At 32.1% G+C, this 24,568-nt stretch overlaps 1 protein-coding gene across 1 annotated transcript in view; it reads right to left on the reverse strand.

Annotated features, from left to right (window-relative positions):
* The window catches only part of EYS (EGF-like photoreceptor maintenance factor), a 730,244-nt gene that overhangs the window by 600,086 nt on the left and 105,590 nt on the right, over positions 1 to 24,568 (reverse strand). The window contains exons 3-4 of the mRNA XM_077769091.1: positions 6,076 to 6,266; positions 1,834 to 1,925 (exon numbers count right to left, since the gene is read on the reverse strand). Coding sequence (XP_077625217.1) covers positions 1,834 to 1,925; positions 6,076 to 6,266 — 283 coding nt within the window. The remainder of the gene's footprint in view (positions 1 to 1,833; positions 1,926 to 6,075; positions 6,267 to 24,568) is intronic.

Genomic DNA, 24,568 nt, shown 5'->3' on the forward strand with positions numbered 1-24,568 from the left:
AGACAGCATGAACAGGGGAAGGTCAGAGAGAGAGAGGGAGATACAAAATCCAAAACAGGCTCCAGGCTCTGAGCTGGCAGTCAGCGCAGAGCCCAACACGGGGCCCAAACCCACTAACTGTGAGATCATGACCTGAGCCAAAGTCAGACGCTTAACCGACTGAGCCACCCAGGGACCCCTAAAATTCTTATCTTTGTCTTATCTTGACTATACAGCAGTTCTTTTAGGATTAAGAGACCAAATCATATTATGTTTCTACATCATGGATCATAGGGTCTACACCTTAAAAGACACCTTCTCATTTTGGAATAAGAGCAGCCTTGGTATTGTGCCATTTTTTAAAACTATGTCCTTTTCTGTATTTAATCTGTCAGTTTTGCATGTGGAAAATGCAGATAATACTAAGAATTGTTCTTAACAATAAATAAATTCATGTTATAAAATTACCACCTGACACATTATTGGTGTTTAATAAACTTTAAGTATGATTTCTGTGTCTTCAATGATTTTTTAAACTCTTTTTCAACAAACCCCAGGCCAGAAAATGTTTTCACATCATTTCTCATCTGTCTTTGTTTCCTTCAGGAGCTAAAATATGTCTTTTATAACTGATTTTTACTGCAGCCCTAATGCTCATATACCTGCTTTCCCTCCAGATGATGGTAGTCTCTACTCAGAAATATTGTTATCTCAGCTAAGATGGCATTTACCAAAGTGCATTGCCCCCAACATTAACTATTCAAAGGTTAAAATGTTAATAAAATATTAAAGCGTTCTGCGCTTGTATTTTGAGTTAAGCAAAGCAAGTAAGACCTTATTAAATGTATCTTAGAGGTTTTAAAAAGCTCCTGTGCATTTTGAGCAGTCAAAGGTGGTATATGTCATATAGCCTTTCCTCAATTTAGTTGATAATACTTTTTTTTGGTCAGTTTTCTAAAAAATATGAAATGCTTCAAGGACAGAATTTGGAAAGTTCTGGCTGAAAGAGAGTACAACATCCTTAAAACTTTCCAAATAACTTCTTTCCTCATCCCTGTTTTAGCCTTTTCGCTTTCCTTTTTTTTGACTTTAAACAGATAATTATTATTACTAAATAATCATGTACTGTTGTAACCAAATAACGTATATTAGTCTCCATACTGAATTAGGATGGTGGTATGTTTTTTAAAGTACCATATAAGTAAAAAAAACAAAAAACAAAAAACAAAAAAACAGTGGAGGGAGGCAAAACACATAATATAAAGGCATTAATCCTATATTAAAAAAACAGGCTTTGTCATAAGTCAAAGAAGGACAATTAAGGGAAAATATCATTTTTACCTATCCAGATTGGCAAAATTATACTGATATTGGTGAGGGTTTGGGGAGAGAGTCACCTTCAAACACAGCTTTTGGGAATAGAGCAATACATGTTCACTATTCTATCTTGACTGTGATATAAAGAATAATTTTAAATTTCTTCTTTATGTATTTCTGGATGTTCCAAATTTTCCACAGTGAATATGTTTAACTTTGCTTATCAAAAGAAATACCACTTTATTTGCTTTTTATGATTTCTCTAATTTGAAAATACTATGAAGCTTTCATGACTTCTTTGTAAAGCTGCTTATGTAATTTCATAGATAATATAACCCCTATAACATTCTTTCCTCGGTACTATTTTAAGGACATAGAGAAAAGACAGAATGGCTTGATAAACATTAATTCACATTCAAGTGCATGTGTATACTAATCAGGATAACCTCCACTTTAAAAGGCAAAAACAACATCCAAAGGAACGGTCTTTGTTACTTATAATAATTGTAAGTCTCCAACAAAATAGGTATCGATTACCTGATAAGCAGTGTATACTTTTGTCCATCATCCACTTTAATAGTAGTGTTAATGCTTCTCAATTTTGCTTCACCAGCACAGAAAAAGTGGTACTATAGGAAAAAAAAGTTTCCTTCAGCTTTTCACAATGAAATTAACACATAATATTTGCAATGGACTTATAATTTACAAATAAAATTTATATTGCTTTGGAGACAAAGAGTCTGAAACTTAAAGAGATGTGAACATTCAAGGCATATAACTAATAAAGGCTAGAATTAAAATACATAAATGTATAAGTATTATATATATGCATATATATATACACACACACACACACACACACACACACGCATTATGTGTACATGCACACATACATACACACACACACTTTTGGTTTCTCTTCCAATATTCTGGGGAACATGGTTGAGAAAGCAGCTTTTTCTACTAGCAGAAAATGAGTATTATTAGCAAGCTTCCTTACATACTACCAGTTGAGCAACATGAAGATCAGTGAATACAGTGTAGAGGGTGATGTTAAAGTCCAAGGAAGAAAACCATAAAGATTATGGAAGCTAACCATTTATTCTAAGCTTTCTGAGGCTGCGGGGGGTGGGGTTTTTTTTAGGGTTACTACTAATTGAGCCAAGTTATATTTTCAAAGGGGACAGATCATGTCTACAACAGGTACATTTGATCAGGACCCCGAGAATTCCACAAGTAGGCTGCAGTGGTCTAATCACCCTCTAACAGCATGTACCTGCACATATATTAGTTACAGTACAGCCATCCTTTTCCGGAAAGGGGTGTATCATATCAACAAGAAATCAGTAACTCACATATAAGTTAAAGAAACACAGTTGCATAGTGTTGCATAATTCTTGTGCATCTAGCTATATTAAAGTTGATATACCTAAAACCCCACACGTAGTCCAAAGGTAAAAATTATACCATTTTAATTTTATGATATTTGGCCATTGCAAAAAATTCCTTTACAAAATTATGTATCAGTTGGCTTTAAGAAATATGTTAAATAGTATATTTAAATGTATAGCATATTTTATCATTTTAATGATATAATGATAAGATGTTAATAATTCCCTTTTATCTTCAAAGCTGTCAAAGTTAAACATATATAAAATATTTAATGGACCATTCTATTATTTTTACTTGAATTTTTCTTTTATTATAAATAGTACATTTGTGACATATATAGATATATATGACATATATACACAGTAGCTACTGTCTATTGAGTGATTATTTGACTATCATAGAGTTTTAAAACACTTCATAAGGAGCAACTGATTGCTTCCTTACAATACAAAATAAAAAACAAAAATCTATGAAGTAGGTACTATTCTCTTATTAGCTCCATTATTCAGAGGTGGAAACTAAGGTTTGCCACTAGCCAGAGAAGCACAGTGATTTGCAACACAGAAAATAAGTCTGCGGACTGGTTTCTGAGTACCAACAATGGATATTATGTATGCACTTACTTCCTTGTTATTCAAGAGCTAGTAAAGTGTTTTTAAAAATTGTTACAAAAAATAAAAATTAAAATTAAGTTTCATATTATTAAACTTTCCTAAAACTTATATTTCCTAAAAAAACTAACAATTCTACATTTCTAGAATAGATCTTAAATTATGTTTTACTGTAAAAGTTCAACCGTAAATATGTCTTTTTGTGAAAATTGTAATGTAAGTGCATTCCCCATATGATTATACTTTTAAAATAGATGAAGAAATTGGAGCATAGTCTCACAAATCATAGTGGAACAAGGAAAATCTTAAAATCATGAAGACAGAATAACACTGAAATTTCTCTTAAATCATGACAAGGAAGCAGTGATGTGAGAAGAACATGAATTTTGGACTTACACAACAAAGTAAAAATTCCTTACTATTCTTAAAAGAGTCCTAAGAGCATGTGTAATACTGAACTATGTGAGAAGCCTAGCTTGTCTGCAGGATCTTTGCAACATGCAGAGAGAAAATACCTAACCCTCACATTTGATTAATATGTCCCAGACATCCTTTTACATGTTTATATGCATTTACTTATTTATTCATTATATTACATTTACTTCTCAACATTTATTCATTTATTAATTTAAGCTTCGCAACAATCTTTATTACCTTCATTTTACAAGTGAGTCAATTTAAGGACAAAGTGCTTAAGTGACTTGCAAGCTCTCAGAGCTCCTAAGTGGGAGAGCTGGGCTCTAAACTCAGAGTCTAACTCCAGAGCTGATCATCTTAATTCATTTCTTAAGATGGAGGCTTACACATAATTTCAATTCAGTAAACTATAGTAGTTATTATTTAGACATGAATATATATCCTTTGTCATAAAATCTAAAAGAAATAAATTCCACAAATCTTTTTTTCCATTATGGATTTATAATTCCTCGATGTCTTGATTCAACCTATTGTGAATTTATTTTTATCCATCTGAAAGTGAGTCTCCATCGGTCATTATTTCATAAAATATTTCACCCACAATCCTGCAAGTCTCTGGTAATTCCTCAAAATGCCTATGGAGATGTCCACAGTGTGAGAGGAACTAACTGACAGAGACACTCGGTTAATGGGAGTTTGCAGCAGGAATTTGTGCTGAGGGGAAACATTTTGAACATGACCAATGCTCAATATTATGTGTTTTATAATTTTTTATATTGGTCTCCATATTTTTTATGCTTATTATAAGAATAAAAAACTGGTCTTAGTTGAGGAAAATGCTGTAGAGCCAGGATCAGCAAACTTGAAGCTAATACTGATGTTTGATGATTAATTACTATGTTCTATTTATTACAAAATTCTATTTTCTTACTCCTGTAAGAAACTCCTGTTCCTATTATTATCTGTAATCAATTGGAAGCAATATGAGGAAAATAAAGTGGGTTATGTTTACCAATGAAACCTCAGAACCACTGGCAAAGTTCCTGGCGATAGATAAATCTTCAATAAATGAGTGAACAAATGCATGAATGAATAAAAATGCTACAACTACTAATGCCTACATCTGGCTGATATTTTATTAATGATATCAGACTTTGTGCTAAATTATGTATATATATTATATTACTTAAGAAAGATGAATATTTAAAGAAAGTCAAACTAGTATAATGTGACTTATTTAAATTAGAAGGTATAACTCACTATTTCATGGAAATTCACATATATAAATCACATCATAAAAGAAATGATAGATAAAAATACAGTGTTATATTTCATATATTAGGCTATGTTGAGTTAATTACTTTATTGCAGTGATGATTTGGATGACTTCCTTAATCTGGGTATTTACCTCAGGAATAGGAGTTGATTTGTTAAGGTAGAACAGTATTCAAAGAAGAGCACACACTTTCAACTCAAAGTCAGCCTTAATGTTTGTTAGCTGTGTGATCTTGGACTTTTAATTTTTTTTAATGTTCATATTTGAGAGTCAGAGACAGATGTGAGCAGGGAGGGGGCAGAGAGAGAGAAGATACAAAATCCAAAACAGGCTCCAGGCTCCCAACTGCCAGTATAGACCCAATGCTTGGCTTCATCTCGGGAACGGTGAGATCATGACCTGAGCCAAAGTTGGATGATTAACTGACTGAGCCACCTGGGTGCCCTGATGTTGGACTTTTAAAAGGAGGTTGTTATAAAGATTACCAAGTGTTAAACCCATGATCTCAAACTTTTTGATCTCAGAATCTCTTTGTGCTCTTAAAAATTATTGAGGACCCAAAGAGTTTTTGTTTACCAGTATTTATAATATTAAAATTAAAACAGACATTTTTAAAATACAAAAATGTGGAAGTACACATTACATTAGTGATCAGAAAGATGACATCATCACATGCCATGGAGCCTCTGGAAAACTCCATTGTATACGAGAATGAAAGTGGAAAAAGCAAACAACAGTATTATGAAGATAGTTTTTCCCTTAAGGATCCTCTGAAAAAAATCTTTGGGCTCCCCAGATCACATATTCCATTAAAGCTATAAAAAAATGATAGCAGTTATCATCACTAGGATATTTGGAAACATAACAGCAGATAAAGGTTAAAAATAAAGAGCAGAGAATGAAAGCTATTCAAAGTATATACTATTTTGATATAAAAATAGTAAACACAAAAAATTACAAAACAGAACACACAGCCTAGTGAGGATTATAAAAGATATATTTAAGATACAGTTTTATTTTGATAATAACCACCAAAGAATAAGAACTTTCTAAAATTCCTTTAAATAGAATATAATGGCTTACCTTTAAAGTACCATTTTCAATAAATAGTTGAATAAAAAACTCATCTGCTGAATTTGAGTCTTGCTTGATATAGAGCAGGAGTCCAGAGGAGTTGAAGGTATGAAATTCTAGTGAAATGTTACTTTGTGGACTTAACAACACATTCCGAAATTCTAGATAGGAATCTCCATAATAACAAATACATCTGAAACCTGTGGAATCAGAAAGAAAATACAATTTAGATTGGAATTGGATGTTCAACAATTGGGTTTCATATTAACATTAGCATATCTTCTGATGTGCTTCATATTTGACTATTTTCTGCCTGTTACAAGACCAGGCACCTGTTTTCTTTGCCATAGTCACAGTGGTTTGTCATAATTTCTATGTTTTGGGGGCTTCACGATCAAATCTCTTTGGATATCTAGATGATTAATCTTCAACAGGGCATTCACTTACACTGTATATTATAGATCAACAGAAATAGGAACACTTTCTAATGATGTCCTTATTCTCTGTATATACAACATGTTGGTATCAAATTGTGATTTATGTCAGTCAGTACTGTTAATTTGATTGTGTGGCTTTTGAGGGACGACAGGAGTAAAGGAAGTAAAGGAACTATCATCCTTTTGTAACAACACTTTTATCTGAGCTTCTTTACAAAAAAATCACTTCTGTGTTCTCTTTCTTTTTCTCATTTTCTTAATATTTTAAGTAGCCTCAATCTTTTAAATGAAATATAGACACTTTGACAATTTACATTTTTTAAATTTATAAATATATGATTAATGAAACAGCTTATTTCTCTAAGTTACTTTGTATTATTAAGTTACTTTTGTTTGATAAAAATGTGACTGATTGATGATATTCCTGTAACAATGGATATGACTTATCTCCTTTTACTTCTTCTGCTCCTCCTTCTGTGATACACACATACACATAAAGCTTCCAAATTGGTTATTCTTTTATAATTAATACAAAAGATTATTCATGAAACTTTCAGTTTCAGTTTGCTGCCCACCATAGGATAATATGTTTTAAATCTGTACTTTAAATCTTTGAGTTTATATTCTATGTGGAGTATTTTTATTTTAAATTTTAAATAAATCTTTTAAAGTATTCATTGTTTTAATCTTCAAACTTGTAAAAAGCTCTAATGAAATAATCAGCTAAATCTCAAAGAATGTCTTCCAGAAAATGTGTGCTTGTTATGTAGACATAAAAGCATATGAGTTTTTAAAATAAATTTGTTAGTGAAAGTAGCTCAAATATTGAAAATATCAACAATGTTCTTTCAACTTTTACATCCTAATTGCTTTAGTTATGTGAAATAGATATCTATTCCCTGTAGAGTTTAATGATGATGTTGAATGCACTGTACAATAAAATTTCACATATTAAATAATTTTAAAAAGGTTTCAGCCACTTATTTGAATGAATTGGGAATGGAGACAAATATCCATGTGATTTAAAGTTCAAAATGTGAAAGTGCATAAACTATTTTCAGACAAAAACTAATATTACAACATGAACAGACCCAACATTGGTGAAATGAAAAAACTACTATTTATTTTTAAGTGCTTTGGAAAGATATAGTTCAACTGACAATAGCAAACTCAAAAATTCTTTCAATTTCATTATGTTTTGTCTTTTTATGGACTAATTTTAACACTTAAGTAGCTCTGTCATCATGTGATGCCAAGTACTTTATATAAAAACCCAGATGTGCACCTATTTGTAAGCCACATGAGGTCAAGAGCCACATACATTTGGTTCATCATTCTATCCCAAGTTTTTATTCTATCCCTGATTTTCTTATGTGTGAAACCTTACTATCTCTTATAGAAATCATAACTGTTTTTGTTTAAATGTGCTTGGAAAACTTTATTCTGTTATTTAAAAATCAGGAAATAATTTATATAGAGCATATGACCATATTTCTAGTGTTTTCTATTAACATGCATGCACATAGTTTTTTTTACATTAGCAAAAATATTAACGGAATAAAAAGTGGTGATAGAAAGCACAGAAAAGCTTTATTAAGAAAGATAAGTATAGAGACTATTACCAGTAATGATAAGCTAGAGTACAATAATAATGTCATACATTTTACATTATCTAGAATTAAATCATAAGTTCCTGCCTTTCAGTTTTCATTTTTCCAAATAGGAAGCATCTTTATCTGAATTGTATATCCTCATATTACAATTACAATTTTGAATGAGTTTGTATGCTTTTGGTACATATAACCAGAAAACCCAATTCAAAGTAACTTCAGCAATAAAGAAATTCAATGGCTTAAGTAAAAGGAAGCTCAAGAATAGGGTGGGCTTTCAGGTAGATGACTTTCAGATGGACTCTAAAAACCTCAGCTGGTTCCTCATTAGAGACCTAGATTTCCTTTGTCTCTCCATTCTGCTATTTACATGGTAAGCTTTAATCTGAGACTTGTTTCTCTTCTGATTCTAATATGGTGGCCAGTGGTAGTTTAAATGACATACTTCGACATTTGTGTCCAATCACTCAGTTTCTTAGATTTTCAAGAGAGGAAGAACTTTTCTGAGTTAAGAATAAGCCCTTCCTAGCAGTTAACTGGCTAGAACTGGTCACTGATAAAGGATGGGGTGAGTTTCCACTGAGACCTGCAGGGGGCCAGGGTGTTAACAGTGAACAAAACTGGTATTCTGCTGGAAAGAATACTTCAAGATCTAATACAAGTATTTCCCCAGATTCATGTCTTATTTCTGGCTAATAGTAGTTGATTGTCATATTCAGAGTCCAGACTGCTAACCTATTGTCTCTCAGATTCAAAAACTCAAAGTGTTCCATTACATGTCCAAGCTAGAACCCTTTCATCTCCAACTTCCTTTGTCTGTTTCTCCTTCGGATAAGGTAGTTCTTGACTTCATTTCTAACAGTACATGTTTGGTGTAAGGATAAATCTAGCCACAAAAAAAAAAGCCACTACACACACACACACACACACACACACACACACACAAAACTTAATTGTTGCTAGGTGGACAAATTGCCAAAATTTGCTTGACATGTAAAAATTTGCATAGTGATACAAAGCCATTCCTATTGCATGAAGATAAAAGAAATTCTAAAGCAGTTTTAGTGAAAAATAACCCAGCCAATAACCCTGTCCTCCTCTACTGCACAACGAAGAATTTTAAATAAATTAGAATAAAATAAACATATTTTAGAAGAATATAATACAGACTGTGAGGCATACATAAATAAATATTCAAGTTAGATCAAACAAAACTCATATGTATAATATTCAATTCTTTGATAAGTGTCCAATTTTGGAGTATTGTAAACAAATACTCCAAAACCATAGTTTACTTTTAATGAAAGACAATTTTAAAAAGTACAGGATGCTCAGCTTGAGACATTTTTTGGTTTCATGGTTAGTAGATCACAAAATACTAAATGATTTTAAATAACAGACTCTTTCATAGAGTTCTATATACAAAATTAAATGTCAAAATTGGAATCTTATGGAGAAAACTGAATACCATTATCTACAAGATAGTTTGATAATGGACTCTATGACTGAATAGTTTAAATAAAGGACATGTAGTATTTAATCCTATTTCTAATAATTATTAACATCAGTATAATTCAAGAATAATCATTCAGAGAAAAAGTGATAATATATTGCTTTCTGGAGTATGTATTACTAGCTAAAAGTTGAATAATTCACAATTAAGATACAAAATGGCTTTTTATTTCATATATCTTTGAAGTAAAATAATAGTGGACATTTGTGATGTGTGTGTATATGCAAAGTTTCTATTAAATTAACTAATGTGAGAAAAGACTGTATATATAACACTTAAATATGATCCAAATAGGAAGATACACTAGACGGTTTATTAAGAAACACTGAGTCTTGGGATGTCTGGGTGGCTGAGTCAGTTAAGTGTCCAACTTTGGCTCAGGTCATGATCTCGTGGTTCATGAGTTCAAACCCGCCTGGGGCTCTGTCCTAATAACTCAGAGCCTGGAGCCTGTTTCAGATTCTGGGTCTCCTTCTCTGCCCCTCCCTCATTTCACACACTCTCTCTCTGTCTCTCTCTCTCAAAAAATGAATAATAAACATTAAAAAAAGAAACACTGAGTCTTAATTCTTCTACCAGTAATCAAATCAGTAATCATGTACTAGCTACAGAAACTTTGTGACTTAGTTCTCTTCATTTGTATTATTTCTAGAAAGAGCTTGGATTTTATCACTACAAAATACTCAATGTTCAACACTTTATACTTCCATGTTCTACAAATTGTGTTTAATTCACCTTAAAATCCAACTTTATACAATCCATTTAAATTCATCTCAATTAGCTTAATATCTACCAATAAAGCAGTAGGAAAGAAGAAAATTAACATTTACACTCTTTACTATGTGCCAGGTTTTGTTAAATACTCATGTTTCTTCAACTGCTATGCTTTTTCTTCCTGACAATTTAAAGATTCATGACATTAGAAAATGCTTTTGTAAGAACTAAGCATATTACAAAATAAATTATGAAATGTTTATTTCTTTCATAGATTTTCAGACTGAATGGTCCATGGAATGTTAGTCAATGACATAATTCATACAGCAACTATTTATCGTAAAATGCAAGAAAAAAGTTTATAAAATAATACTGAGAAAAAAATCCAGGGTATTTAGCTTAAGATTGTCAGACACTTCTCACTGTAGCTAAAGGAAATGTATGATAAATTTGAGCTAGGGAAACACATTTCAAGAAAATAGATGATTGCAAAGAATGCTGAGAGAGAATTAGTCAAATAGATATTTTTTTCTTAAAGCAATTAACAATCCTTTTGAAAGGAAGCACAACACCCATAATCACTATATTTTCCTTTCACCAGCAATTGGAAACAGATCATCATCAGAGAAAATTCCTTTAATAGCCACTTTTGTCCAAGAGGACAGGAAGTAACTCTTAAAATATAAATCAAATCATGCCACTCTCCTGCTTACAGACATTTGTTTTTGCAGTTGCTTATGACAGAATTGCTCAGTATTTACTCTGTATAGTCTTCCAAACATTTTTTCTCCTTTTGCCTTTCAATGTGGAATACCAATTGTGCTAGGATAACTTACGCATAGCATCCTTCCTCTGTCCACCTACATTCCAGTTCTGTCATGCATCATCCTTCCTGTACATGGGTTCTGTTTCCAGGATCATTATCCTATTCCATTGAACAGATAGTCAACCACAAGCCAATCAAACACTGACTTAATTAGTGTAGTTTTATGATGTCTTAGTTTTGAATAGGGCAAGTCTTGCATATTCTCCTTCCTCTGGATTGTGCTACATACTGTTTGCCTTCTGCCTTTGGATATAAATATTGGAACCAATTACATGTGCAAACATCTTATTAAATTACGTAATAACTCATATTAGTAACTGATTTAAATTCTATGATTTCGCAGGAAAAATGTGTAACTAATGTATTTGTGACACTTTATCTTCCTACACATGGGTATGGTACGTTTTCTCTTTACCAGGGATTCTAAAATATTTTTAATATAATTTTGTAACTTTTCCTCATAAAGATCAGGTGTGTATTTTCTTAGGCTAACTTCTAGAAAGGAATGTGTTGCTATTTTAAACAGTTTTTTTGTAACATCATATATTTAATGAATTATGTTGGTATTCTGAAAGGCAATTGATCTGTATACTGAGAAACCTTTTTGAACTCCCCTATTTTTCGTAATACTCTATCATTTGTGAGTAACTGAATTTTCATTCTTTTGTTCATAATTCTTAAACTATGTTATGAGCTTACTACAGTGCTTAGGAGTACCAGAAAAAAAAACACTCAACTAAAATAATGATAATGATATTCTTTTTCCTATTTTGCAGAGAAGATTTTTAAGCTTTTACCTTTGAGTATAGTATTTTGCTCTTCTATTATAAGTGACATCTTTTAACCCATTAAGGAATTTTCTAGTTGGTAGTTTTCTAAAAATTTTAGCAGGACTTAAAATTAAATTTTATTTTAATTTTCACTTGCTGATATGCTTATGAGTAACTTTGATAGTCTAATATCAAACCTTTATTTTATCTTTGAAATAAATCCCATTTGTTTGTGATGTATGTACATATATGAGTTTCCTTGGCAAGAATTGATGTGTAGGACATTTACATCTATGGTGATGACTGAGATGGATTTTGAACTTCCATTTTTCAAGATATCCTTTCTGATTTTCATACCAAAGTTTTACTTAGCTCCATTAAATAAATCGAGCAAAATGAATTTCCATTTCTAATCTTTGAAAGTGTTTTTTGTTTACTTACCACCCAAAATCTGAATCAAACTATAAAATTGTAAATTGTAAAATATCCTGAAACAACTCTGTTAGGTCTCATTTAATGCACTGATTAGGAATCAGAACATTATAGTAGACAAAGTAGTGACTTGCAAGGAGATTTTTTTTTAATTTGGTCACTTATTGTTACCCTAGAGAAGGAACTTCTCCTTTCTACTTCCCCATCTTTACCCATTAAAGTAGGGTAGCACCTATTCTGAAATTGTTATTACAAGAGATCTAATTGTAATTTGGACTCTAGGTTTCAATTATGCACTTTTTATCACTTAAAATCATAGGATATTAGATAAATATTTTAGCCATCTTGAGGCACTCGGTTTCTTCATCAATACAATGGCAATAATGACATTGTTGTACTTTATATATGTAGAATTGCTCAATAAAGAATTTACTCCAGTCTGTATAGTTGTCCTCACCCATCTGTGAGGGATATGTTCCAACACACTGAGACGATGCCTGAAGCTGAAAACAGTACTGAACCTATAGGCAGTATTTCCCCCTATATATACATATAAATGATAAAGTTTAACTTATCAATTAGGCACAGTAAGAGATTAGTAATAATACTAATGAAACAATTATAACAAAACACTGTAATAAAAGTTATATGAATGTGGTCTCTGTCTCTCAAAATACCTTACTGTACTCAAGTCCTCCTTCCTGTGATGATGTGAGATGATAGAATGCCTACACAATGGGATAAAGTGAGGTGAATGACAGAGGCACTGTGAGACAGGGTTAGGCTACTACTGGCTTTCTGACAGTACAATACGTCTGACAATCTGCTTCCAGACCACAGCTGACCACGCGTAACTAAAACCGCAGACATCCAAACCGCAAATAATGGGAAACTACTATATTTAGGAAAGAAACCTCTTACAATGAAACACAAAAGCTTTGTAACTAAAACTTACTTTTAAAATAGTTGTTACATGTATGTGCTCTCTGTTATTCTCAGACATATTTAGAAAGCTCTGAAGCACTTGGTACTGCAACATTAAACAGATCTGGGTAGAATACTAAGGATTCCAAGGTGGTATATAACAGGGTTGCAGTGACATCCAGAAGTGCCCTTTGATCCCATAATAATAGAAGCAGGTCACGTTTTACAACAGTAAAATATCTGAATAAAACTAAAGATGTAATCGTGACTAATAATAATACATACTATATTATTCACATAGCACCTTTTTTAAAGTTTATTTATTTTTTTAAGTAATCTCAACACCCAATATGGGTCTCAAACTTACAACACCAAGATCAAGAATTCCATGTTCATCTGACTGAGCCAGCCACGTGTCCCCACACAGCACCTTTATATGCATCATCTAATTTGATTTTCACCTCAATCTCGAAAACATGAAAGGCCAATGTTCTTATGAGCCCTATACTTTTCTCTAAAAAACTGAAGCTAAAGGAAGGTAACTTGATCAAAGTTGTAGATCTTAAAAACTGGCTTCTTTCATCATAGCACCTGTTCTTTGACACCAATTTTATTCTGTATGAACAAAGCTGCTTATTTTAAACATATATTCTTTGAATGTTTTAAAAAATACTCATTTGTTAGAGATCCAGTGTGAATTCTTGTATTTCATTCTTACAATCTCTGTAATGTGAGTATAGTGTAACATAGTATAGTGTAATGATTAGCATCACTACATGTACAATCAATGCTCCAATGGGCTCCAAAGTGTTATGATCTAGTTTTTGAGTACTGCTTTTTAAAAATCACTTAGAAATAACTACTGAGTTCTTAGCTATTTTATAATAAATATTTAATTAATAAAATTACTCTGAAATTGATTTATATTTAATCTTTGAGGTGACTTGTGTAATTTTTCCTTCTCTTTCTGTTTAATGTTTAAGGAATATCAGAGGCAAAATGGATTTTATAGGTATTCTTTTTTTATAGGAAATCTACCCACAGCTGAAAACATAATTTGATAGGAAAGTATCTTTCCACAGGGAGATGAGAATGTGGTAGACTGGGAAACATTTGTTACCATCCCTTTGACAGACCAGTTTCCAGAGGAAACAAAAGGAGTGACTCAGGATTTTTCTGTTACTCCAAGGCTCTAGCAAGTCTCCTGAAAGCTCTCATATGCAAATTTAGGGTGGACCCATTGCAGTCAATACTGAGATGTCATTGTATTTATTTATTTATTTATTTATTTTTAGTATTCTGACAAAATACATTTCTATAAAGATGATTAGTAATAACAATCTTATAAACATGTAAATATTTATGTTGAATGAGTAACTTTATCATAATAGACTCTAGGGCACAAAGTATAGATAAAAACCAAGTAGTCTCATCACACCATATATTCATCAGAAGCCATCAGATGTAGACTACAATTGATGCCCATAATACAACTAGGAATAAAGTATCAATTTATCAAATTCTAACAACTAATTGCTGGTGTATATTTTTTGTAATTTCCAATAAAATAAAATACAAATGCTATTACCGGTACTATCCTTTATGCAACATATCCAAATGATCTGTCTCAGTAACTTATAATTAATAAAACTTGAAAACTCCCATTCTAATTTTCTAGACATACTACCACTTACTGGGGCAACATTTCAAACATAAAATATTTGCCCTATGCTGAAGAAATTGAACAGTTAATTCTTCACTCATATCTAATTAAACACAATCATAAATACTTTACATTTACTCACATAATATTTTTTGTGTAATTTATTTAACAATCTATCTTATTACATCAATAATGCGTATTAGTCTAATTAACCCCCTCAAGTAGTCTTAGCAATTATCAGCTTTAATTCTTTTCGATGCTCAGACTTAAATGATAGATAAGAGGATAAAAATAGGTGTTAATAGTGATTATCCATATCTCACCTTGTCCCTAGAAGTTTTTAATTAAATTTAATTTTCAACTCTTCACCTGATCTTTCAACAGTGTTAGGAGTACAAGACTGATTTCTGCTATTAACCAGCATCTGGTCACAGGGTAGAGTAGAAAAAAATAAAGAAACATACTCCTCAAAATTGTGGGACATAGATACAAAAAGGGAGATTGTGAACCTATATTATATATTTACATATTACATATTTATATATCATGTATATGTACTTTATATATTGTATATTTGTTAATATATATAAATATAAATATATAAATGGTATATAAATACCTTGCTTGGTTCACTTCTGGGATCCCAAATCTATGAGACCTCTGTATGTATGAAATTATATTTGTTTTTTTCTCTTGTTAACCTGTTTTGTGTCAATTTAATTATTAGACCAGACGAAAGAACCAAGAATAGTAGGGGTAAATGNCACAGCAGTTTTTAATTTGCGTTGATGGGAGAGGTTCCTGCAGATAAACATTCTCCCTCAAGTATGACAGGTTACAGGATTTATTTCCGAAATAGCTACTTTTAGGAAACTCCCACCACTCCTTTCTCCTTATCCTGATTTTCCTGACTCTTCACCTAATCCTGGGAATGCCACTTTTTTAGTTTGTAACTCCCTCCTTGTACTCCCTCAATGAAAAAGATACTTCATTCTTTCCTCTATACCTAATTCCAAAAGCACTAGCAGCAGCTTAAAAATGCCATATAGTACAAATAAGGAAACATTTCATATGTGTATAGTTTAAGCCTTGACACATTTTAATGATGAACTTTCACGTCAACAAAAGTCATACTATGCAGTGCCTGGGTGGATCAGTAGGTTAAGCATCCAACCTTGATATTGGCCAAGGTCATGATCTCATGGTTATGAGATCGAGTCCTTCATCAGGCTCAGTGCTGAGAATAGAGTTTGCCTGGGATTTTCTCTCTCTCTCTCTTTCTCAAAATAAATAAACTTTTTTTAAAGTCATACTAAAATGTCAGTGGCAAAAGATTTCTTAGCGTCCTAAAAGTAGCTATTTTCAAAATAAATCCTCTAAATTGTCACAACTAAAGGCGAATGTTTATCTGCAGGAACCACTCCCATCAGTGCAAATTAAAGACTGCAGTGTGTGTGTGTGTGTGTGTGTGTGTGTGTGTGTACATTGTCAAGGAGGGGGAGTTGTATAACAAAACTGGTTATTTTATAACTTTGAGAACACCTGGTATATTCAGGTTGTAAAGTTTTTGCTATTTAGGTAATTATAAAAAGTATCTCATTGGTGTAATTTGCAATCCCTGAATGCTAATAAAATTAGCATTTTTCCTGTCTTGCTGGTAACCATCCTGGGAGCGACACTAATGGAAAGTTGAGGAACAAGCACATAAAATACAGTTTGTTTTCCTTGGACCCACTGTGAAACTATTATATATCATGGAAATTCCAGTGGTCTAACAGAAACACATTACATTACTGAAAGATCTGGTATGAGGCCTGGAATAGGAATTAATTACTTCATAGTTGTGCAAATGTGGGGCAAATGACATCTTTGGCAAGTTTTAGTTTTCTTGGGGCACATATTTTGAAAGCTGAGTCTATTTTGATTTTGGAGAAATGATTTGAAATTCATACTACTGAATATAAGAGCTAACTAGTCTTTACCTTTACTTATATTATGCCTGTAATGAATGGATGAATAATCAAACATTTTAGATATGACCATTGGCTTCTAATAAGCCTTTAAAATCTATCCATTATTAGAAAGTCTCCAACTGCCACAATCATTTGATATTCTTATTTTTTCTAGTATTAAAAAAACCTTCTACTTCACAATTTGAGGACACATTTTATACTATAATTCAAAATGCATTATTTTAATTCCAAAGTTGTTAAAGATAAAGATGTGTTAATTTGATATAAATCTTAGAGAATAAACTGCAATAAAAAGTGAGAAATAAAATATATGAATTTTCTTGGGAAAATATCTTGTAAAGATTTGAAGCTTCTTGTCATCTGGATGTCCTTGTACATCTCAGTGAGCTTGGTGGGCTATGCAGGATAACCTGACATATTACGGTTAAAAATTAGTCTGATTTCATTCAAGGACTGCTGGATATGTCAGCATATAGATGGTTTGGTGAAAAATGTATCAACTCTAAAACATTTAACTAGTAGTGGGATTTTTACTACACTTTTACTCACACTTCCTATTATCTAGTGTTGCCATTTCCTGAGGCTTTTGTAGATTCTGTGCTATAAATCACCACGCTTCTCTACTTCTCCCATTGCCAATTTTAGTTTCCAAATTTTCAGGTCTGTTTAGTCTGTTACTACTTGTCCAATTGTTTTACAGCTTCCAAAATTTTATGTCTGTTTTTCCCTCTACCATTATCTTTGTCCCAGTGGATTTTACCTTAAAACATATTTTGCTCATTATCCGTGGGATTTCAGAAAGAAGTGCAGGTAAGTTTGTAACATTAATTCGTCATCTTTAACTGGACTGCTAGTTTTTGTTAATCTACATCTTTCACTTAGAAAGGCTGTAGAATTCTTTATGTTCCTACAGAATTTTTTTTTTAATATTTTTTATTTCTTTCTAGGAGAGAGAGAGAGAGAGACAGCGTGAGCAGGGGAGGGTCAGAGAGAGAGGGAGTCACAGACTGAAACAGGCTCCAGGCTCTGAGCTGGCAGTCAGCACAGAGCCCATCGCAGGGCTCGAACCCACGAACCCCGAGATCATGACCTAAGCAAAAGTCGGACGCTTAACCGACTAAGCCACCCAGGAGCCCCTCTACAGAATTACTTCTAAGTACAGTTACTAATCAGCTTTAGTTTTAAAGGAACATCCAAAATATATGTGAACTCTGTCTCATCCTATCAGGATTATATTACAGTTCTTTGTTGAAACTTAAGTTTATCAAGAGCCCCTAGGACTGCAGAATCAGCCCTCCCTACAGAGAAGTATCCTATATTACAGCACATTTTATTACTTCCCATCTACATCTACAAATGTATTACTTAAGTAAGCTATTGCTCCCCACAGGTGGATCCTTACATGCAATACTCTACCACCTTAGAATAATGTTTTTTTTATTCAAGTCTTCATCTAATACTGTAAATTCCATGGGAAACCTTAGATGCACCTGATAATTTGAGTTTTTCAATTTTTAGACGTTATGGAAAGGTGGGAGTTATGTAATTAGATGTATAATTTGGTTTATAATATAAAAAATCAAATCAAAACTATTTTGGTTTATTATAAAGGTAGTGTCAGTATGGATGTAGCACAGGGAGACCAGAGATTTCTCAGAGTTGCTGGATATTTGCTAATTCTAACAAGAAAGTATCATAATTAAATAACCAGATTTCACTCTTTTCTTTTTAAGAGAACGTAGGGCTACATTTGCCTAACAAAACAAGTATATTAGCTAAATATTTTAATAAGCACTTTAAATGCATTGTTAGGTTGAAAAAGAATCCTCGGAAGCCAAACTTGATATGGAAATTGAAAACTATACAAACGGAAGTGCAACGAAGACAATTATTTTCCTGAAAGCTGACCTCTGGAACTCTGGAGATATTAAACTTCTGTTTTAATGCAGCACAAAATACAAAAGACAAGTTTAGGTCCCAATCAAGATTAGGAATCAAATAAGAAATCCCTGCATAAGCTGAACTCCAAAAGGGAGATATAAATAAAACTGCCCTATAGACAAAGGTGGTAAAGAAATGACTGGGAAAAAAAGAAAAAAATATATCCTAAGAATTTATAACCAAATTCCAGTCCTCCTATGTTGGCAGAATGAATTCGCTATATACGTGTGTGTGTGTGTGTGTGTGTGTGTGTGTGTATTCATATTCATTCAGGAGGACACCTCAAATCTAGAATTTATTTTGAAGTGTTGCACAGTTTGTAGTATCTAAGTGCTGGGAGGAAAAAAAATCACAAAACCTAAGTAGAATAACATATTTAAAAACGAGAGTTCTAAGAATTCCTACAAATAAATGTCAAGGAAAGGTGCTTCAAATTATCACAAATTCCAAAAAACCTACAAAGCACCATGAACAAAAATCTGTCAGCAACAATATGGGAAACACATAGACTTCAGTTAGTGAATAATCTGATGTAGAATACAAAATAGCTTTACTCAATATGTTTAAAAAATAGAAGACATAATTGGAAATGTAAAGAATGAGAGATTATATATGACAAAGGAGATTTGAAATGAATAAAATAAAACTTCTACAAATGAAAAATAAAATGTCTGAAATAAAATCTCTGTGGGAGGCAAAATTTAAAAGATCATTAATCTATTGAAAGAGAGATCTGAATAAATATCCCGAGTGCAGAAGAAAGAATAAGACAAAAAGTATGAAAACAAGGTTTAGAAACATGCTGGATAGAGAAAAAAAAATTAGAGTTCAAAAGGAGAGAATATAATAATATATAGAAAGCAATACTGAAGAATTAATGTTTGAAAACTCTGAAAAATAACTCAGCCTGAACAAAGGAGTACAAGTTTTATACATAAGACTAAACACATAATAATTGATTTGTGGCATAAATAACATGGAGTTAAAAATGAAAAATATTAGAGAAAGAGAAGGACAGAGATAAGAAACTGTTCAAAGATCCTTGTATTCAACAAGAATATAGAATAAATACTAATGAAATTTATATATTGTACATACACATGATGCAAATTTACAGATAAACATTTAAAAAAAGTAGGAACAGCAGATAACCTACAATTTTAGAGGAAAGAGTCAATAAAAAGACAGCTCCTGCACTCAAAAACTAGGCGAGGAAGAAAAGACAAAAAAACGCAGAACACAAATAAGATTCTATAATACTTATATATATATCTGAAATCACAATAAGAATGAAAGTAATGCATTTGACTCATCTCTACCATTTACAGTGACAAGTAAGCACATGAAAACATGAAAAGGCTCTTTTCCAAACTTCTTAACTTTGCAGCAAGAGTAATATCCTTCTTTTAGTAAAGAAATGCTGGGGGAAAAGACAGATGTTAGAAAAGGAAAAATATACTGTAGGGATATATTCCCCCAAAACCAAACAGTTGAGGCATTCTGAATGAGTTCTAAGATATGAGGAAGATACTGTATAGTAATGAAAGTACAAAGAGTTCAGAATTGCCAGGTATTTCCTAAGGAAAGTTAACATAAAGGAGAGAATTTACCTTCAAGAAATTTAAAACCTACAGACATTAGGAACAAATACTGACTTTTTTTTTGTTCTGAAAAGAGCAAGGAACGAAATAGATGTCCTTGCAAGAGAGAAAAGAGCAAATATTTCAAAATGATACTGAAACGATTTTTTGTCCTTATTGACAAGAATGAATTGCTCATAATTAAACACACATGTAAAAATATCATTTCTATGTGGCTTAAGAAGTAAATTGTAAGACAACTTGTTAATGCTTTTGGCAGAACATACAGCAGAATAGTTCTGTGATTTTAGGAAAAAGAAGTATTTCTTTAAAAATTCTTCCATAAATCATAAATGGAAGAAAGGATGGATATGTTTGAGGGCATTAAATTAAGGACTTCTGTTAATCTGAAAACACTAAAAATAAAAGACAAGCCATAAACATCAAGAAAACACTTGTAAAACATGTAACTGACAAAAGATCAGTATCCACCATTAAACACGAAATCCAAAATTATACATGGACAAATTAAAACTATAATAAGAGCAATTAATCCAGTCAAAAAGAGGCATAGAAGTCTTCAAAAAATTCTTTTGAAAGAGAAAATATGAATTACCAGCAACACAGGAAAAATGCTAATCTTTATTAGTATTCAGGGATTGCAAATTACTCCAATGAGATATTTTTATAATTACCTAAATGGCAAAAACTTTACAGCCTGAAAATACCAGGTGTTCCCAAAGTTATAAAATAACCAGTGCTGTTACAGAATTTGATTGGGATAAGATACAGATGAAGTCATTTTAGAAAATGTTTTGACATAATCAAGAAAAGTTGAATATTTTCACCTTCTATGATGCAGCAAGTCTACTTCTATGCTTATACTCTAAAGAAGCTCTTGTGTATAATGTTCTAGGAAAAATGCAGTATGCATCAACATGGAAAATTCTAATAAATGTTGATCAAAAAGTAAGCAGTGTAGGCTCAGTTAGTTAAACTTTCAACTTTTGATTTTGGCTTGGGTCATGATCTCAAGGTTTGTGGGTGTGAGCTCTGCATTGGGCTCTGTGCTGACAGTTCAGAGTCTGCTTAGGTTTTTCCCTCTCTCTCTGCCTCTTTCCAGTGTGCACTCTCTCTCTCTCTCTCTCTCAAAATAAATAAACTTTAAAAGTAATCAGCAAAAAATGTACACAATATTTGAAAATTTATATAATTTCAAAACATCCAAAAACAATATACTGTTTAGTTAGATATATTACATATAACTATATATAATACTACACATATATGTTATTATATTGCTTAGTGATATATGATTATAAAGAAAGACTAACGATTAATAACCAAAATGAAATCCATGGGGTATGGGTGTTTAAAAGTTGCTGATAATGTTCTACTTCTTAAGCTGTGTGGATAGTAAGCAAAGTTCTTTCATTTGTTATTCTTTATGCAGGTTGTAAGTCTTTGTTGTGTTTATTTACTATGTAATAAAAACAATTTAAAAAGAAAACTTAAGAATTGTGAATGGCACGGTGGCTAGGCTAGTTTCCAATTTGTTACCTGAATGACTCTGAATTCTCTATGCAATTTTACCCCAAGAAAATGTCCTAATTTTAGATGTCATACATGAGTGAGTATTCTCCTTTACTTATGTCAGATATTGCACTGATTTAAGTCCTGGATAGTTCAGTATCTATCTGGGAAACAGAGCTATGGCCTTAAAATGAACAATTTGGGATAGATGGAAATATTCCTAGTTCCTTTGGTCTGTACCAGTTTAACTTTTTGCTTACATATTTGACCTCTTATATGATATCACTCAGCTATTTAGTTTTCATAGTTATTTTTTCCATATTTTCCCATCCACTCCTTTCTAGTGCCATATTTTGCTGTTGTAACATTTTTCAGGTTTTCCTAAAAATAGGGTACCATTAGAAAACAGTTGAAATAACAATTAATAGAACTTTTATGTTCAAGTGTGCTTATCGACTCTAAGAATTTTAATAACTCAATCTCAAAACTCATTAGTTTCATGTTCACAATTGATACATTGCTCCTTCTCTTAAACAAAGATGTCAATATTCACGTATAATTGGATCCACATTCATCCTCCCCACTTTTTAAAGCTCCTGTGATACCAGGGAATCTTAGGAATCCTAGAAGAGAACATAGCATTCCTTCTATCTCTACTGTAATACAGCTTCCCCATAGGCGAGGGCTTTGTCTCTCTGCCTTTATGAAGATTTCTTCCTTTCTTGCTGTGAGAAATTAACAAACTGGGTGATAGCTATTACTTCTTACCTTAGTCTCTAAAACAAGTAATGTTCAGAAAGAATTAGAAAAATATTCCCCAATAGTTCTAGAAAAGGAGATTCTTCACTCATTTGCCCAGAGTAAATGAATTCACTACATTCATTCTTTCATTCAATTATTCATCTGTAAGAGGCCAAGTGCCTACTGAATCAAGAGTTGTTCAACTATTTATCATTTTTTCTATTCTGGAACTAATTCTTCTCATTGGAAAGGAAATTGTTTCTTATCCTTGATAAAATCTTTAATGGCTTATGTTGCCTCAGATCTCATGTGCCCTTTATAGTATATTCTGGAATTATATTAGTTTAAGATAGCAGAGTTCACTATAGAAGGAAATGGAAAAAAAAAGAATAAAAATACGAGTCAGATACAGCTGCAAGATGTCTAAAAGCCTTCCCTTCTGGTTACCCTGCTCCTGGAGGCTAAGTAAAACTGATCCTGCTGCCTTCATTGCATTATTAGAATTTTGTGTGAAAGAAGTGAGGAGCCTAAAAGAGTCAGTTCTCCCAGTTATCTGAGACTAGTCTTGACTTAGCCCATTACCATCTAATTAATTTCTCAAGTCAAGATGTGTAGTGACAAGAAGGCAGTCATCAGAAAAACACACAGATTCATATTTGGTTCCATAACCTTAACATGTTTATAAAATTGTTTCCCCTTCATCTTGACTTGAAGGAACATGTTTAGCTATTTTCAGAACTCATCATATTCAGATTTTATTTATAAGAAATAAGTATAAATGTAAGTATGTTTAGCGGTCAATTTAATGGAGAATTTGGTAAACCATGTAGATACTTCAGCCACAAAAATTAAGAAAGAAAGGTGCATTAGCTGAATTAGGAGACATTTAACTATGTCTACTTAAATAGACACATAAGACACAGAAACAAAAATACTTCTCAAATTTTAACCTACACACTGGCACCGATTTAAAAAGACAGTACTTCAGGGAGTTTAAATGAGACATAAAACAAGAGTCAATGGAAGAAATAGCTAAAAATCACTATCATTTCAGTGCAATTTTGTCATCGTTGGTCCATCCAAGCTTAATATGTCATAATGATATCCTAGAATAATCACATGCATACAATACCATAGCTGTAAAGCCTGATATAACACTCATGTTATTGTGAAGGAATTCAACAAAAACACCTTGATAGCTTACAAAAGATGAAAGCGTGTGTTTTTTAAATTAATCTGAATTAAAATTATAATACTTAGTCCACAATTTTGCCACAAGGAATGATTAATTTTGAGCCTTGATTTTTCTTATTACAGATCTTCCCTGATGCATGACGGCATTACATCCCAAGAAACCCATCAAAATAGAAAATAATCTAAGTTGAACATGCATTTAACACACTTAATCTACCAAACATCATAGCTTAGGCTAGCCTGCCTTAGGCATGCTCAGAACACTTATGCTAATCTACAGGTGGGCAAAATCAAGTTTTCAGTATCTCATGTAATTAATTGAAAACTGTGCTGAAAGTGAAGAATGGTTCTATTAGTTGGTACAGATGTTTGTATCAGTAGTGTATGTTGGGAACTATGTGGCTGGCTAGGAGCTGTGGCTCATACTCACATTCCAGTATCACAAGAGTATCATACTACACATTGCTAGTACACAAAAAGATCAAAATTCAAAGCACGGTTTCTACTGAATAGGTATTGTTTTTGCATTATTGTGAAGTCAAAAAATTGTAAGTTGAACCATCCTAAGTTGGGGACTATATGTATTTATTTTGATGAAAAAATATCATGGCAGTAACTAGCATTTATGTTATTAATCAACTCATACTTTTA

This window comes from Crocuta crocuta, unplaced genomic scaffold (assembly GCF_008692635.1).
Source record: "Crocuta crocuta isolate KB4526 unplaced genomic scaffold, BGI_CrCroc_1.0 scaffold205, whole genome shotgun sequence".
In the NCBI taxonomy this organism is placed as follows: domain Eukaryota; kingdom Metazoa; phylum Chordata; class Mammalia; order Carnivora; family Hyaenidae; genus Crocuta; species Crocuta crocuta.